Here is a 20,408-nt window from a genome sequence, read left to right as displayed (position 1 = left end):
GTGCGAATGACTGCAGCAGTGCCACATGATGGTTGATCATTCGAGCTTAACGTAAACCCCCTGACCCACTCTAATCAGACTTCTTACTTAGCAAAAGGTCCCACCATTGAATTCAAATATCATATGGATTATTCATACTAATGCTAATGAATCATAAGCCATTTCATAAGCGACAATGACCTCATCATTTGCTGCCTTTTCATATCCACATCCCTCCATTTAATACCTTACACAAATCCTCAAAGGGCCTTTCCCCGGTAATAAGTTAAAACCAGGATTTTAGATAGGGATCCATTATTAGAATAATAATTATTATATAACAATTAAAATATCGTTCGGAGTCATTATTACACAATAAAACTAGAACACAACAGCCAACAAACTAACAACATGAATATGTGGAAGGTTTTGGTTTCAACTTCTGTTTAAATTATATGCGAGTTATTGTCCTGACTCGTATTAATTTTATTCATATTTATTTTAAATTATAACTATATCTCTCTAAATATATACAATTTTTTAGAAATTAATATATATATTTGTATCACATGCATATACCAGTGTAAATGTCACTAAAATCTTTGGTGATGGTCCGCTGCTCTAGTACTATATAACCCCAGAAAGTATACAGAGATCTTGAAGCCTAAAGCTTCTTCCTCTGAGGCTATGAATTTCTTTTCCTTCAAATAATCCCCCAAAACACATTCGAAGATGTTGAACACAAGCCCTGATCATCTTCCCCACAACAAGACCCTGGAAATTAAGCAAAACAACAAGTTCTTTTCCAGGCTTTTATCAAAGGAAAACTCTGTTACCAATCTTTCTTTCAGGGTCTACTATGGCGGTCTCTCCGGTGCTGTCCCTTTCATGTGGGAGTCTCAGCTCGGTACTCCCAAATACACATTCTCCGATACGTCCATCCCTCCTCTAACTCCTCCTCCATCTTTCTACTCCAAGTCCACCACAAAACCCATCAAGAACAAGCGCTCAAGATCTGGTCTTTTGCAAGCATTGTTCCCAAAGATGATCAGTTTGAAGAAAAGCAGCAACCTTGTGCCTTCTTCACCTTCTTCTTCATCAATGTTTGTTGCGATGAGTCCGAGAAAAGACCAGAAAAGGAGTCGATTTTCGAACACGGATGATGAAAATGGTGCAGCCATTGGATCGCCAACTTCCACTCTATGCTTTGATATTGGTAGGGGGAAGTCCAGGTGAGCTTCGTGGATGATGAATAGTTGATTACCATGGATCTAGCCACGATATATATTTGATTGTTGAGAATCTCTCTCGTGTTAATTTGTGTTGATTTTACTTTGTAATAATCTAGGTATGTGTTGTAATAATTTATGGTACTAAATCATGTAGTTGTGCTGGGGGTATAGACATTTATTTTTCTCATGTGCTCTGTTAATATTTTTTTCTCTTTTCTTTAATAGTAAAATTTTTAATTTATAGAGTAATCTTGTGGAAAAATTTCTCTGTTAATTGGGTAAAGACATGTAGTTACTGATTTTAGTTATTGTAAATTGGCCCTTGAACTATATTTGAATTTCTGTTTTAACCCTTAAAGTTTATTTTTATCAAAATGACCCTTGAAGTTTTATTTCTATCATCATTTTTGCCCCTTTGTCTTACGCGGTTAACAAAATTGACGTGACCTTTTCAACCAAAGAATGAATGACACGTGAAGGATTAAATTGAGAAAAAGGCATAAAAATATTTTTACATTAATTTTTTTCATGATTTTATTTCTTCGTAATTCAACTGAGCTACAATGTATTTTTTACAAATTCGAACATTATGAATGTCACATTTAAGCTATTAATCTAATTAGATAACTGCAAAAATTAAATGAATTTGGTGGTAAAAGAATTATTTTTATTTTTTGAGGTTTCGAATTTGAGCACCATGAATGTAAGCGGTATGGAAGGACAAAAAACCATGACAAAATGAAAATTTAAAGGTGACTTTTGAAGGAAAAAGAAATAGGACATTACACTGTTCTAAACTACCACTATCAAAGGGGACATACTCTACACTGTTCTAAACTACCCCTATCAAAGGGGACATACTCTACACTGTTCTAAACTACCCCTATCAAAGGGGACATACTCTTTGAAAGGACACTAAAGATTTTGTTGCATAATTTACTAGTTAGAAAAGATATACAAATCATTGTTAAGCAATTTGGGGTAATTGATTGTTTGCAGATCTCTTTCTCTGTGTGATTATTTAATACACTAATGAAGGATGGATAAAGGTTCCTTTCTTCATATTTAATTTGGGGTTTCAGAGTTTTGTTTCTTTTTGGAATCTTTCTCCACTTGCTTTCTACACATATCTGTCTCATTGCACTGATAGGAAAGCTGCTGGAGCTTTCTAATTAATGTAGCGTACGCACTGCTATAATTATCCTTCTGCGATTTCAATCTCTATTATTAGAATTTTATAATTCACTACGCATACGTACTACAAATATAATTATTTAAATTCGTGATCTCAAAAAAAAAAAAATTTATCATTGAAGTATTGTTCCATGATGTTTTTCAAAAGTTAAAAAAGAAAAGTTGAGAGGATTAATTGGTTTGTTAATTGGCATTGACCATCTTTGTGGAAAGATAAGTAATGATACTAAAGAAGATGAAAACAATTAAAACCGTACGAAAAAGATGTCTCATTCGTAAGATTTTTTTACCCCAAAGCTCAAGGTAGATTAAAGACAACCAAACACTTGTTCTTTAAGCTAAATTGTCGGCAGTTTTGCAGGTGAGTGACCTGGGTTTGTCCGCATGGCATCCATCCATGTGGTTGTGACTAAGGGTGGGCCATTTCAGTATGGGATTTTTATACTGAAATTATAGCTGCCTGCTGATCGGCACGTATTTTTTGGGGCTGAAAATATTCAAAGACAAATTAAGCAAGTGTTTATCATAGAATATTTGTTTGAAATTTCCTTAGCTATTAACAATTAACAGAAATCATCAAGTTGCCTCAATAGTCAAGGGGAGTGTTATTCTATAAGAGGTTCTTTGTTTGAACTACTGTGTTTGCATGGTGTGTAATAGCTTAGGCCACCAAGTCTTCTCTTTCCTTTGTCTAATAGTTTCTTAGATTTTAGCAACTGTAAGAGTAAAATCAATAGATATAGCCAGCAGTAGCTCTCAACTTTAGTAATTTTATCCATATCTCATTGCCCTCATATTTCTCAGTTGATTGCCAAAAGATTGACCCCTTTAGCACATACTCGTACAATTAAGCAAACCCTTTAGCCACAGGTAAACATGTTCATGTCTCTAAGTCTTTAAGGCCCAACCCCCTTGAGACTTAGGGCAACAGATGAATTTCCAACTAACTCTTTCTCCTTCATTGTTGCATTATTACTCTTTCAACAAAAAAAATCTCGCAAACAATTGCTTAATTCTTTGCAAAACAACTTGGTACAACACTGTAAAATGAACCTTTATATGGAATGGTTTTTCTAATTTTAGGGGTTCTGTGCACTTCTCATCAAGTCTGTCTATATTTTGACTTTCTTATCTTTATTAAGATGGTAAAACATTTTAGGTGAATTTGTGTTTAAAAGTACCTTCTATTATAGGTTTTTAACTGCTACAATTTGGAAGTCCTAATCTCGGTACCATCATTGATGGTGTGTGTACAGGTTGTCTAAGGTTCCGAAACAAGCTCATTGCACCAGCTCACCTTTCACTCGCTCTATGCTTTCTTGCAGCTGGGAATTACTTGAGAATCGAAAACATAATTTTATTGCTTAATTACTTGATAGCTAGTACAGGTAGAAAGACAAAACAAGCATACCATGATCGAAACAACCTGAAACGGAGAGAGTTCCTATTCGCAGAAGGCAATGAGAGCTCAATCGTTACAGCCTAATACTTACATGGCACTAACACGGATGGTTGATGGCTGCTTAATCCAAACGAGATTACCTTGAGAAAATAAATGGCAAACAGCATCTCCTTGCTTAATACCAAGCATGCGAAAAGCAACATGATCGGAGTTTCAACCTGAAGTGTCTATATGGCAAACAACGAGAGCCTCAACTTTATCTCCAGTAATGTCACCAGCTAGTTGCAGTTTGAAAACTTTGGTCTCGGTGGCATCAAAGTGGCAGAAATAAATTGCATAAAGATATGGCATTGGATGACATGCCACTTTTTTTGCAGATTCAATCTCTCGAGGAGATTCCAAAACTGCGTAATTCTGGAAGATTGGGGTTGTTATTGTGGGGTGCCTTGTGCTTATGAACTTGAAATCAACCTTGGGTCCAAATGCATTGCTTAGAAAACCATGTAAAGATTCTAAAGAAGTAGCACATATTTTGGTCTCTCCTTGAGCTGCTTCAAGCTCGCATTTTTCGAGTGTATCTTGAACAGCTTTGCCTCTGGGGGAGTCTGGAGAAACTGAGAAGAATTGTAGAATGTTGGAAACTTGTGAAGATGAAAAAGGGATGGTGTCAACAATTTCTTTAGGTAAGAAAGGAGGGTAAAGGGATTGATTTTGATAGGAAAAAAGATGGGTAATTTTCTCCCTACATTAAAGGCACGTAATTCATCAAGGGTGAACAAGCCAAGCTCGGCACTTTCATCATGACCATGGTGCTGGTGTTCCATGTTGTGATCATTCATCGTTTTGGAAGATTTCTTGTGAAAGTAGGCCGTGGAATATTTGTTTTCCAGACTCTCCACTTCATTGCTTTCGGCATGGTTTGCAGAATCATAAGCTTTGTGAAAGTAGACAGATGCATACTTGTCTTCCAAACTCTTCACCTTCTCATCTTTGCCATTATTTTGAAAATCAGAAGTTTTGTGGAAGTATGGAACATCATATTTGTCTTCCAAACACTTCACCTTCTCATCTTTACCATGATTTTAAAAATAAAAGGTTTTGTGGAAGTATGGAACATCATACTTATCCTCCAAACTCTTCACCTTCTCAACTTTGCCATGATTTTGAAAATCAGAGGTTTTGTGGAAGTATTTTTTTATAGGAATGAAGATTTATTAAAATCAAGAGACAAGAACAACCTATGAACCTCATTAAAAACCTCCCTAAACTAATTAGAGGAAAAGAGTGCTACATGAGAGAACAATGCAAACAAATATACCAATAGTGAAAGCCAAGCCTACAGAGACAACAAAAGCGAATAGAGACAATTCCAAAAAACAGTCCAACCGACCAAACAAAGAAAACACTACAACCAACTAAAAACACATATCAATTCCAGCCGTAGAGGCTTCGTCGACTACATCAGCGCTAACAGAGACAACAAAAAGTCAGATTCCAATATCTCCAGAGCAGACAACCATAGAAAATTCTCGAAGATCGAACTTTCTCTCAAAATGAACACAAACATCCACATTACAAACCATTATAGCACACGCACCCACTCCCATGTGCGCCCTTCTCACCACCTCCAAGACATTGGAGCATCCATTAGTTGGACAAGAAAAACGCAGAACCACCATAACTCTATGTCTGGGGAGCAAAAACCAAAGCCCCATTATATTATAAATCCTTTATATAAACGCCCACCATAACTCAATGTCTGGGGAGAAAAAACCAAAGGCCCATTATATTTTTAAATCCTTTAATTAAACGCCCATCAAACAATCACAAAACGCCCATCACGTACAATTGTTTTAAAATTGGCACACCATCCCTCCTGAAAACCCACGAGCGCCATACTACCAACCTCTGAAGCAATGCACGAGCCACTTATATGGAGGATGATAAATGAAATTCACAGTTTAGACAAACTTAATTCTCCCAAGACCTAAACCCCCATTACACGTCAAAATATAATCACACAGAACCCCTAAAAACCAACTCCAGGACCTCCAAAAAAAACTATAACACAGTCCTCAAAGTACAAATACAAAAAACCTAGCAGACCCTACACCTCACTCACTATCGTCAACTCAACTCTAGCGACACTAACTCCTCAAGAACCTTTCTTTCAGAACCAGCAAACTTAATACCAAGAAACTTAGCTACTGACAGAGTCTCCTCCGCTTCAACATACGCAACAACCCATTTTTTCTTTAAGTCCGAATCTGAAATAGATCTACCTGATAATTCACTAGATTCTAGATCAGACTTCTTCAGCTTGGAACTCTTCAACGCTCGATCTCTTCGACTCCTCTCAGCTTTCGATAGGACTGAGTCTGGATATCCAACATAGAACCAAATTTCTGCATCTTCTTTTTATTCCTAATGGACAGTTCTGGCACATATAACACATCTTATAAGACTCCCCAAAACTCTCTTTTTCAGATATCTTCATTTTACTTACATCACCTAATTCCAAAGAGTTAACAAGACCCAAAACTAAACCGACACACCTCCCCCCCTGAATCCACCAGAAAATCTCTATGAGAATCCAATAAAATTTCATCCTTTAATCACATCAGTAAAGGAAGCTCAATCTCTTGAGAAACTATAGCAGAAGCACCAACCAAAACTCTATCCTCCAACTTTGAAATCCCGTCTATAATAGGACTGGCCACATTTGACTCTACAACCAAAGTCTCAACCCCATCAATATTCAATCCTTGCAACCCCACGTGATTGCATTGATCTAAAATTTTAAATCCCACACTCTGTCCACCATCCTCGACACCACACTCGACCTCGATCGACTTCCCAATACTTACCTTTTTATGGAAGCCAAGGCTATCCCCAGAGCACGCGACATCAAAAGGGATGCCACCAGAAGGTGACCCTTTCTTGCCATCAGAACTTCCCGACTCAAAAGCCACCGACAGATCATCTTTAACCGGTGAAACACCTGCATTATTAGCCCCAACCTCAACCCTATCCTTCTCAACCTCAATCTCTATTTTCTTCAGGATTTCATATTTAAACAAATTGCCTAATGAATGGTCCACCATCCTAACTTCAAGAACACGAACATTAAACTTTTTATTCTCCACCACTACATCTACAACATCATTAATCCGAGCTTCCGATGAAGTAGTAATCAACATATTAACTTTCTCACAATCTAAATAATGGCTAACATTTTCTCCAAACGCCTCAAATTTACCCCACAAGCTAACTAATCTTTTCAAAGTGACAACATTCCAGCAATGCAACGGTAATCCCTCTATCTCTAACCAAACAACTCTCTCCTTCTGGCAAAAAGACTATGTCCAAATCATAACATCCACGAAAATCTCCTTCAAGTAAGACCATCGAAGGTCTTCAAGCATGATAAATAGATCTTCATCGTCGATGGTGAGCAAAAAAGAGTTCCCACGAAGTCTTTCAACTTTAATTTCCCCTAAGCCCCAGTTATGTAATCTATCAACAATACTCCCAACACTACAAACACCAGCCATAACACCCACCAAACATCTCTTTAACTTTGTTCCTTCATCCTCATCCACATGCCCTTTAACTTCCTTTCTGGAAGAACACGCTAGGCTAGCCTCCTTCGTTTGAGAAATACAAGTTGCGAAAGGGTTTACAATTTTACCTTTCCATGACAACTTACACTGTACACATTTATCCTTCGAAGCCTTCAAAGAATACTTAGCAAAACTCACTGAGATGCAACTACCATACACCATAAGACCATTCAAATGTTCCTTAACTCTATCGGCCTCTACCATATTGCCAACTTTTACGAAACCATACCTAGACCCGCTCGACTCCTCTTCGACGGAAGATACACACTCAGAACCTCACCATAACGACCCACAATATTCCATAACCCTTTCCAGTGAATAGAGTTTGGTAATTTATCCACAAACAAAGAAACAGAATCCGACAGAAAACCTAAACCACCCTCCATTGCGAGTAAGAAAAAAATGAAGAGATAGAGAGCTTGATTTTGTGGAAGTATGGAACAACATACTTGTCTTCCAAACTCTTTACCTTCTCATCTATGTCATGATTTTAAAAATCAGAGGTTTTGTGGAAGTATAGAACATCATACTTGTCTTCCAAACTCTTCACCTTCTCATCTTTGCCATGATTTTAAAAATAAAAGGTTTTGTGTAAGTATGAAACACCATACTTATTTTCCAAACTCTTCACCTTCTTATCTTTGCCATGATTTTGAAAATCAGAGGTTTTATGGGAGTATGGAACAACATACTTGTCTTCCAAATTCTTCACCTTCTCATCTTTGTCATGATTTTGAAAACTAGAGGTTATGTGGAAGTATGGAACAACATACTTGTCTTCCAAATTCTTCACCTTCTCATCTTTGTCATGATTTTGAAAATCAGAGGTTCTGTGGAAGTATGGAACAACATACTTATCTTCCAAACTCTTCACATTCTCATCTTTGTCATGATTTTGAAAATCAGAGGTTCTGTGGAAGTATGAAACAACATAATTGTCTTCCAAACTCTCCACCTTCTCATCTTTGACATGATTTTGAAAATCAAAGGTTTTGTGGAAGTATGGAACAACATACCTATCTTCCTAACTCTTCACTTTCTTATCTTTGTCATGATTTTGAAAATCAGAGGTTTTGTGGAAATAAGCAAAATTGTGTTTTTCTTCCAAAGAACATATATTATCGAAGGTAATATGTCACATTTTTTGAGAAACTAAAAATTACCAGTAAAATCACAAGGCATGATAGAAGAAGTGGAAAGCGGAATTGAATAACCATTTCCTTTGATTTTGAGAGAAGTATTTATATTTGATATTTTTGGGTGAAAACTGAAGGTTAGAAAGACATTTTATAGGCAGTTGAAAAAACATTATAAATATATTTTATGATTTTAGATGGTATTTGAATTATTAAATAATATTAAAAAATTTATTGCACACATGAAAAACATTATGTGTATATTTTAATAAATCAAATCTTTTATCCGTATTCTTTTTTATATGTGTAAGTAAAATTTATAATGTTATTTAATAAATTAAATAGAATCTAAAATTATATAATATAATTATAATGTTTTTTAAAAATAAGGAATTTGGAGGATAAATATTGATGGAAATATAAAAGAGTAAAGAAATTGATGAGAATAAATAATTTGCAAAGAATTGCAATTACATGACCAAACAAAAAAAATGTATTGTTGAAGGACTAAATTATGAAAAGAGAAAAATCATTTTCAAAAAGAGATATTGATTTACATAGGTATTCTAGAGTAGTAGAATAGTATGTACTTCAAATTTAGTCGAGAAGTCGAAAAATGAAAACATTTGTTTTCAAAAAGAAAAATTGAAACTACATATGTATTTTACAATGGTTGATGATCATATGGTTCAAATTTAATACAAAATGAACTTAAAACGATATATTAATCGAAGAAATAAAAAAATTATGAACCAAATCATAAAACAATTAAAATACTTGATTAAAGATCAAAACATTGTTGTTTTAATTTTAGTTTTTCGATTATCCAAAATTTTCAAATTCAAAATCAGCTGTAACTCAAAATCTGAATAAAAAATTCAAGTTAACTCCAAATTAATTTTAAAAAATAAATCGAGTATTTAATGGATTTGATACGTTCTAAAATATAATATACAAAACTTGTAAAATAATTGTACCTACTACGCAGTTTGAATAATGATTGCTATGACAAATTTGTGCACATCTCTTAATTGTACCTATGGAGTCACAATTGCAAAGATGACAAAATGGTGAAACAATTTTTTCTTGTTTTTTTCTTAGTTTTTATTAGTAAATTTATATAGATGTGTATGTATGTATGTATGTATGTATGTATGTATGTATGTATGTATGTATGTATGTATGTATGTATGTATGTATGTATGTATGTATGTATGTATGTATGTATGTATGTATGTATGTATGTATGTATGTATGTATGTATGTATGTATGTATGTATGTATGTATGTATGTATGTATGTATGTATGTATGTATGTATGTATGTATGTATGTATGTATGTATGTATGTATGTATGTATGTATGTATGTATGTATGTATGTATGTATGTATGTATGTATGTATGTATGTATGTATGTATGTATGTATGTATGTATGTATGTATGTATGTATGTATGTATGTATGTATGTATGTATGTATGTATGTATGTATGTATGTATGTATGTATGTATGTATGTATGTATGTATGTATGTATGTATGTATGTATGTATGTATGTATGTATGTATGTATGTATGTATGTATGTATGTATGTATGTATGTATGTATGTATGTATGTATGTATGTATGTATGTATGTATGTATGTATGTATGTATGTATGTATGTATGTATGTATGTATGTATGTATGTATGTATGTATGTATGTATGTATGTATGTATGTATGTATGTATGTATGTATGTATGTATGTATGTATGTATGTATGTATGTATGTATGTATGTATGTATGTATGTATGTATGTATGTATGTATGTATGTATGTATGTATGTATGTATGTATGTATGTATGTATGTATGTATGTATGTATGTATGTATGTATGTATGTATGTATGTATGTATGTATGTATGTATGTATGTATGTATGTATGTATGTATGTATGTATGTATGTATGTATGTATGTATGTATGTATGTATGTATGTATGTATGTATGTATGTATGTATGTATGTATGTATGTATGTATGTATGTATGTATGTATGTATGTATGTATGTATGTATGTATGTATGTATGTATGTATGTATGTATGTATGTATGTATGTATGTATGTATGTATGTATGTATGTATGTATGTATGTATGTATGTATGTATGTATGTATGTATGTATGTATGTATGTATGTATGTATGTATGTATGTATGTATGTATGTATGTATGTATGTATGTATGTATGTATGTATGTATGTATGTATGTATGTATGTATGTATGTATGTATGTATGTATGTATGTATGTATGTATGTATGTATGTATGTATGTATGTATGTATGTATGTATGTATGTATGTATGTATGTATGTATGTATGTATGTATGTATGTATGTATGTATGTATGTATGTATGTATGTATGTATGTATGTATGTATGTATGTATGTATGTATGTATGTATGTATGTATGTATGTATGTATGTATGTATGTATGTATGTATGTATGTATGTATGTATGTATGTATGTATGTATGTATGTATGTATGTAGTATGTATGTATGTATGTATGTATGTATGTATGTATGTATGTATGTATGTATGTATGTATGTATGTATGTATATGTATGTATGTATGTATGTATGTATGTATGTATGTATGTATGTATGTATGTATGTATGTATGTATGTATGTATGTATGTATGTATGTATGTATGTATGTATGTATGTATGTATGTATGTATGTATGTATGTATGTATGTATGTATGTATGTATGTATGTATGTATGTATGTATGTATGTATGTATGTATGTATATGTTCTTATTCTAGCAAAACGATAGATAGGAAAACAACAAAAATATCATTGATGAAGTAAGGCTTCAACTTGTACTTTTCTTTTCATCAAATATATGATCAAATATAGATCAAATAAGATCCATCATCCTTTTTAGTGAGAAAATGAAGCAAATATTGTGTTTTTATCTTCTAAAAATATGCTCTCTCTTTTCTTTTTCTTTTTCTTTTAATTGTGTTTCTTTACTTGTAATTACTTGTTTCTCAATCAACTACCATGAATTAAAGATACACACTCTTATTAGTCTTATAACATGTTTTCCAAGTGACATTAATGTTTATACTTTGATATTCAAATGACATAATTCATTTATGATTCATCACCAACAATATATTGTCTTTTTTGTTCAACTTGAATCATATCATATTTATTTACACATTGGATAAATGGATCTCCTTATGAATTTTGTTTTGGACTCCTAAGAGTTAGTCCCCCTAATAAATAGTGTACAAGCAACAACACTCATATCAAGAAGCAATGCACAAACTACAACGCTCTCTCCTTATTAACTCCACCAATCTCGACATCAAAATTTTAAAAAAAATGAGTATACTCTGTCTTAAGGTATGCCTTACATATATGAAACATATAGATATACTTATCAAAACATAAGTTTGAAACATGTAGATATAGTTGTTAGGATAAACCCTTATCACATTGAATAGTAAGTTTGCTCACTCATCCCTTTATATTTGTGGTTATCATGATCAACCTTTTATCACATTGGATAGTAAGTTCCTTACTCATCCCTCTATGCATCAATAAATGCCACAACATATTCATAGCTTTTTCAAATAATTAAGTACAAAATTTATGCATCAAAACAGAATTGAATGAACTTACATGCTGAAAAATCTGCTTTAGACCATCACATATACATCTTAACCAACCGGAAATCAACTGAAACTAACAAAGGAAAAAGATACTCTTAGGAATTAATTTATGTGTTTAGCCTAACCTTAAGCCTCCAATTTAACCATTGGAATTGGAATTGGAATTGAAATTGAGAACAGCTCCTAAAGACACTCACTAATCGTGTCGATCTCTCCAACACTATCGATCAATTCGCCTCCGCCTTCCCTTTAGCATTGTTAGAGGATGCTACCAGCATTTCTGAGGGGACGACATGCATTTCAACAACTACACTAACTAAAACGAAATTACTTCTAAGACAACAATTCTTCTAAGTTACGAATAAGGTATGAATTTATTTTTAATTTAATTTATTTATTAAGTACTAATGATCTGTTTTAAAGTAGGCATTATTTTTCTAACAATATTGTCACCTGCACCCTTTCTTTCGCTCATATTCCTCATGTTGATTTGTGTTTCATTCACATTATCCCCAACTATAATCCCTCTCACATGTAGTTTTGACCCCTACTCTCTTCCGATATGACGTCCTCCCATTGAAGCAAGCCCTACTCGCATAAATTTATAAGCAATCAAATTTTTCTGTTAGAATTTGTAAGCGGAAAAATACGGAAAATAATCAAAGTGATATTAATATAAAATAAGACATACACAGGAGATGAGATTTAACGTGGTTCGGTCTTGTCTATCTCCACGGACGAGATGAACAATAATTCATTATAGATGTAGAAAACACAAAGAGTACAAGTACATAATATCACATATATCTCAAAGCACGATGTATCCCAAAAACTCTCTTAATCCCTACAAAACTATCACTACAACATAAATCCCATAAGTTGCAGAGATTCCAAAAAGGACTTACATCTCTCCAAAACAATTCTCTCATACATTATGTTAATACATTATCTCTATTTATAGAGTCAAATACTTGATCATCAAGAATTCTTCTATAACGTAATTACAATAAAATCAAACTTAATTACAAATTATAATTTGGGTCAAAATATAAAAAATTTCCCCCTTAATCCAAATTTCATCCAAAATTGATCTTCAAGTCTTCAACAACTTCAATCTTTACGTAAGTCACATATCTGTTGAAGCACCGCTGTAAAGTCTGCAACAACTTCAATTCTTACGCAATATCCATTGAAATATTTCTAGATCAATAGAGAGTTACTTCCCTGCAACTGTAAACTCGTTGCAACAAATTCATCTTACATGTCTCCAAAACCGCTAACAAAATCAATAGCAACAAATTCCTTCAAAACTCCACAGTTCGAACCACAGCTTTGATCACTTGTAAGAATTTGTAAGCGAAAAAAAAAACAAAGCTATATCAACATAAAATAAGACATGCACAAGCGAGATGAACAATAATTCATCATAGATATAAATAACACGAAGAGTACAAGTACATGATATCATATGTATCCCAAAACCCGGTATAGATACCAAAACACAGTGTATCTCTGAAACTCTCTAGATCCCTACAAAATTATCTCTGCAATATAAATCTTAAAGCTACAGATATCCCAAAAAGGATTATATCTTTACAAAATAATTATCTTACACATTAGGTTAAGACATTATGTTTGTTTATATCTTAAAAACTTTTGGCTAAAATAATTATAATAAAATTTAACTTAATTATTGATTATAATTTAGGTTAAAATATAACATTTTTATTTTTTGTAAAACATCACTTTAGTCAGCGAAGTTAACACGACACCAAAACGTTGACCGTTATTGTCAGCGAAGTTGGTGTTTGCTGTTTGAGATTTTCATTTAATAGTTAAAATGTAGGGATTTGGGCAGTCAGCTCACATGACTTCGTAACTAACGGGAATGATTTGAGAAAGTATTTTCGTATTATTTTATTTTTTATTACAACTTAATCAATCACTGGACTGCTTCTCATGGCTTTTAGGGTTCAGCTCAAATATAGAATTTGGCCATACAAGCAAGCAACTGGAGTAACGCTGAATTCAACATGTTTAAACGGTTAATATGTTTCGATTTATGAATATGAAAAATCATAATAATACATACATTGACAAAAAATAATCAAGCAGATATAAAAAAGGCTTATATCAAAACAATTGGAACGAAGTTTAGCAAAATAATTTCATAAAAACAATTACTTAGTGTTTAATAATTCACCATTCTGCAGTTGGTACGAATTTGTCCCTGATTTCCAGTCAAAGGCTTCAAGTTTCCCATCTTAATCCTCGACTTTCCAAAAACATTCCAAAACACATGAGGGTGCAATCTGTAAGTATTGACGAGATCATCAGTAGAGCCACCACTGAAAAGGGCTTGATCCGAAATGAGTAAACCCCCTTGCTTCACCAGGTTGTTGAAATACGCACTGTCAAAGCGTGCAGGCGTTGGGTCTACAGGAGCAAGGTTAGTGTCTACTAAAAGAAAAAACGTCATATCTCTACTTTTTAAATTAAGCTACGCGCATTTGCCAAGATTACTAGGTAAAATTTTATAATTAGTCACCATGCTTCGTTCGATTTAGGGAATTAATTTTTAGGTAAAGTGAACAAATAGACCCTGACTATATGATAATATTTTATTGAGTCTCTCGACTATTAAAAGTCACAAAATGGTCTTCAGATTAGAGGGAGTTATTTTATTGAGTCTCTTGACTCTTAAAAGTTGTAAAATGGCCACCTGACTATTCGTTAGGTTCTAAACTCATCATTTTCCGTTTAAAAATTAACGGGTGATATGAGCTATATGTTAATCTACTGACTGATATGATAAAATCTGATCTTATAATATCAAATGACTATCATATCTCAGTCGACATGTTAACGTCCAACTCAAACGGCCATTAAAATTTTAACGAAAAATGACAAGTTTGGAACATAATGAATAGTCAGGTGACCATTTGTAACTTTAATAGTAAAGGGACTCAACAAAGCAACTCCCTATAGTTGAGGAATGTAACTTGTAATAATTGATGACTCAACAAAGTAGTATCCTATAGTGGTGGACCATTTGTATACTTTACTCTTAATTTTTATATTGAACTCATCAAGTGGATTCAGTGATAAAAGTGAATGTTGTTCTCCTTAAATGTCCTAAGTTTGAGCAATTGTGTTTGTGTGTACGCGTTACCAATAAATTAAAAAAATATGAACAAGTACTATTTTATAATCATCCAGACTATTAACAAAATTCTTTGATACTACAATTTTAATTAATATGTGATATAAAAAGTATTATTGAAAAATATAACTTAAGTTATAATGATAATTAACTTTTTTATGTTTTTATCATTGAAAAAATAGTTTTATAAAATATTTTTTAACATAAATAAATTATTCTTAAAATATATTAATTATTTCTATTTATTTAAAAATATCATTTTATTCATGGATAGAATTGGATAAAATTTTAGTATACTTCTTTTGTTTGTAAATCTCATTCTAGTCTTTAGTTTATGTAGGCTTGATAACATGACAATAAATAACTGATACAACGTGGCCGAATGAAACTTCACGTAATCATTGTCAACTCATAATAAAAGCAATATTTTGAAATTTTGAAATATTTTGAAAAAAATCATAAAATTATAAAAAGGAAACTAATTTTTAAGACTTCAGACTTTTTGAAAGTATAATTTTCTTTATATGTAAAAATCAAAAATTTGTATGTAACTGTTTAGGAAATATATTTTTATAACTTTAGGTTCCATAATTCTTATTTTTATCTTTATACAACAATTAAGTAAATGGACGAGTTTTACAAGTTAGATAGATTAATTATTGAAGTTGACCGATTACCAAATCAATTTTTTAAAGAATTTGTCACTATTGAAATTTGTATACAGTCATATATGATATAATTTATGAGAATGTGATGATTAAGAATGTGATTCCTAGAAAAGTAATATTATAAGAATGTGATGAGAATTTGTCACCATTGGAATTTGTTCATTCTTTAAACTATAGTCATTGATTACGCTTTTGGTTAAAGTTTGTTTTCGAAATATTGCTACCAAGCATAGACTTTTCGTTTTAAAAAGACATAATGAAGAAAAAATATTACTAAGGTTATATTAAATAATTATTTTGATTCTTATTTTTTTCGAGTATTTTGATCTTACTGTTTCATTTTGCAGCAAAAATGTCCTATCTGGATAGAAATTGTTAGTCAACGAACGATCAATGCTCTAAAATATGGGCTTTTGGCCCTATAATGAAATGTTTGAGGTCAAATTGCTCAAAAAAAAATAAGTGCTAAAGTGACTTTTTAGTCAAACTATAATACATTTTTATCTTAAAATAAAATGTTGAGGATCAAAATACTCCAAAAAAATTACCAAAATGACTATTTAGTCAAATATTACATACTTTTTTTAGTATTGTGACTTTTTTTACTAGGGTCATAATAATAATAATATACATGATAACTCCGTAAAAAATCATTTTTGGGACATTTTCATTTAAGTTATTGACTGTCTAAGAGCCCATTTAGGATCATATAGATGCATTTAAGAGCATATAGTTGCATGTAGTGGAATTATGTTTGTCGCGACATTTTATTTTGTAATCAGTGCTGCTTTATGGGGAAGGTGTGTTTGTTTGGTGATGTGCAAGATTTGGTAGCAAGGAAAAGAAAAAGGGAAATGTCGTGACATTATGAGACTGTTGAGCAGAATGAAAATGCCAATTCGGTTGGCATTTCGAGAGAGAACAAAACGAAAGAATATATTTTTCAGAGTCAGCTGTCCCAATCTTCACGTGATATCTACCCATGAGGAGACACCTGCCTGGAGGGGACCAAGCCTTGATGCAACTGATTATGCTGGACCTCAACCTGTTGCAGCCTGATCTTGTCGAGTACTCAGCCAGCCTCCAAGGCTGGACCACTGCCAGCTGCCCAAGGGGACCACTGCCACCTCTACTCACCCTCACCTGAATGAAGCATGATGTGGGGTATCCTAAGAATTTCAACACAAATTCCTAGGTTTATTCTCCCCCTATAAATAGGAGATCAAGCCACCTTGCAAAGAGACTTTTACACACGCCACCTTGAGCCTAAAAATTCAGAGGAAAAAGGTCTATCATTTCTTTACCTATTCTATTTGTCGTGACATTCTTCCGTTGACAAACTAGAAGGAGCGGTGATCTAGGCATCCGAGAGGAGCTAGTTCGCTAGGACAATCCATGGTGGTCGAGGGAAGCTCTGGCAATGCACGTAGAAGGCTTTTCCTCCTTCTCTTTTGCTATTTGCTTTCATTTTTATCATTTGGGTTGTAAGGAACGGATTAACTTGCTTTGTGCTTGATATATTCGAACCCCACCATAAGCTAGTCTTATTTGGTGGGAGTTTATTTTGGATATTTAAGATTTACTTTAATAAATGGTTGTTTTTTTATGTTATTATATGTTTTGTTTATGGAGTTTAATGCCTTTAGGTTGTAGGAGCTATGAGAAGAGTCATTCCTTAGGAGATTACTTAGTGTTCGAGAGAATGACTAAGTAGCGCATTATTAGTATTTGAGAGAAACTAGGGATGAACCACATAAGCAAGGGGTTCTAGGTAGTAACTAGGCCTAATCCACCTTAGAGATAAGGCTATGATTTCAGTCAACTAAAAGAAGTAGTGTGTGATCGAGAGGTTAGATGTTAATGTTGCCGCAAAAAGGTATTATCGTGACATATCCTATTATCTGGACCACACTAAGGATTTTCCACAAATTCACTAATTTGTCTTTCTTTTGAGGACAAAGAGTAACCTTACAAATCCCTCAAGAGTTATACCCCAAATTCTTGAGAACACTCTCTCCCAAAGAGAAAATTACAAATTCGCAAACTTTACAGAAAAACCTCACAAGGTAGATTGTTTACACAATTCTAGAACAAAGAAAAAACACTCAAGAATAAATACAATTGAGCACAAATGGTGTTCTTAAAAGCAAAAATGAATATTGAATGGAAATAGGGCTTGAATTGCTCAAACTTGATGTTTAAGGCTTTCTCTTTGTTTCTCTCTTAATTCTTGTTGATCAATGGCTTCTGAACTTGTTTAAATACACCTTGAATCAATTCTGAACGTTGGGGATCATTGGTGAAGTTAATAGAGTCGTTGTGGTGTGAATACCATTTAAAAAATATGTTAAGAGCGTAGGGGTATCGGCACACCTTCAAAGGGTATCGGTACACCTAGTGTAAAATTCAAATATTTCAACAATTATTTGACCATGTGTATCGGTACCTCCCAGGGGTATCGATACACTAATTACATTCGATGTTTCTCGGAGCCAATTATGACATGAGGGGTATCGGTACATTCGGCTGTGTATCGGTACCCTTATTACATTCGAAATTAAGGGGTATCGGTACATTCGAAGAGTGTATCGGTTGTTTCAAAAATATTTTAAGATTGAAACACAATTTTACACTTAAGTAAGGAGTAAAATTGACATTTAAAAACATGGAGTAATATTTTTTATATTCGATCATTTTAATCGAATATTATTTTTGAAATCGAATATAGAATCTTAAAATTCATTTACACTTTATTTGTTATATCGAAACATCAAAATATTTTCAACAATCTCCCCCTTTTTGATATAACAAAACATTTTAGTAATTTTAAGATTTTCTTTTTGAAAATCATTTTTGAAAACAATTTTGAAAAATTACTCCCCCCTTACTTTATTCTCCCCCTTTTTGTTAAATAAAAAAGACTCTATGAAAATCGTTTAAACAAGTCTTTAAGGAAAATAACCAATTGATTTATATAGATATAGCTATAGCTGCTAAGATCACAATCAAGAGAATTTCTAACCATTAGTCCATAAACAATATTCATAAACAATGTGTAAATTGGGAATTGGTCATAATAGCTCTAAGATGTAAATGATGCATATTTTAGCATGAAAATCAATTTAAGTTCAAATAACTAATATTCATTCATAATCAACCAAACCAAAAACAAACAAATCCAAACACATCCAAATTTAAATATTCAAACATCCATCCAAATCATTCAAAATGTTTTAACAATATATTTAAGTTCAAATTCAACCTATGAAAACTAGCAAGAAAAAGTTTAGTCATCCATTGGTGGGTCGAGAGGAGGAAAATGTGCTCTCATAACAGCCATATCGAGTGTAACCGCATTGAGCCTTTCGTCTATAGCATTGAATCGATGATCTATTGCTTCGTGGTTAGCTTGAATATCTCGTTAATTCTCTAATTGTTGAGCCCCCATAAAGGTTAAGTGGGACTATATGGATGCAAACCTCATGTCAAATATCTCCATGAACGATAAAAAATATGGAGGCATATGACTCTCTTGCTAGACCGGCTCATCCTCAGCTAGGTTAACGTGATCATCAATATCTCGAAGTATATTTTCAAGTTCTGGATCATCAGCAGCCGGTGTCAGAGCAGCTCGTGAAGAACTAGCACCCGGTATTTTCTAGGTTGATCGAATCCATTGATCTTTATCCCCAGACCATCCCGATTTTCACAAAGTTTTGAGATTTATTTGGCTTTTAAGATGGATGGCTACATCAAGCTGAACCCTAAGCTTGGCTTTGATAAAAAAAATACTAAGAAGACAACCGTAAACTAAGGTTTCTACGTGTTTAGATGGGACGTTGTTTACGGTTTCAACTAGTTCAGCAAAGATAATCTGTGGCAGGTTTATTTTCTTATTATTTTGGATACAATGTATCCACCAAAGGTCAAGTTCTCTAAGAGTTGAGTATCTACCTCCGGATGGTCTAAACAACCAAGAGATGATTAAATGAAGAAAACGTTCATGATAATCTGACAATGTACTTGCACTAGCCTTGGCTTTATAATGAGTAGCCACAATTTCTCTTTCGTTATCTAAATCGTGGTTATCTAGACCAAAAGTGTTAGCGATTGAGTCGGAGTCATTATGAATGTATTGGCCTAAGAGATAAGACTGAATACTAACGGTGGCAGTTTGAGACTCGTTTTGGACACAAACCGTATTGGAATAGAAAATACGGACAAGTTGGTGATAAACGACAGGTTGAAGCTGAAAAAGTTTATCAAATTTCCAAGTTTTGAGGGTAGAAAGATATTTAAATTTCATATCGATCTTTGCTTGAATAGAAGGGATATGT

At 32.9% G+C, this 20,408-nt stretch overlaps 1 protein-coding gene across 1 annotated transcript; it reads left to right on the top strand.

Annotated features, from left to right (window-relative positions):
- The first annotated feature begins 711 nt into the window (after positions 1–711).
- On the top strand, positions 712–1,215 carry LOC120200725. Its single transcript, XM_039201490.1, has one exon. It carries the CDS (start codon positions 712–714, stop codon positions 1,213–1,215), a length of 504 nt encoding a protein of 167 aa, XP_039057421.1.
- The last annotated feature ends 19,193 nt before the right edge of the window (positions 1,216–20,408 follow it).

This window comes from Hibiscus syriacus, unplaced genomic scaffold (genome assembly GCF_006381635.1).
Source record: "Hibiscus syriacus cultivar Baekdansim isolate YM2019G1 unplaced genomic scaffold, ASM638163v2 tig00006507_pilon, whole genome shotgun sequence".
Taxonomy (NCBI): Eukaryota; Viridiplantae; Streptophyta; class Magnoliopsida; order Malvales; family Malvaceae; genus Hibiscus; species Hibiscus syriacus.
The sequence above is the reverse complement of the archived record's forward strand: the minus strand, read 5'-3'. Positions and strand labels throughout refer to the sequence as shown.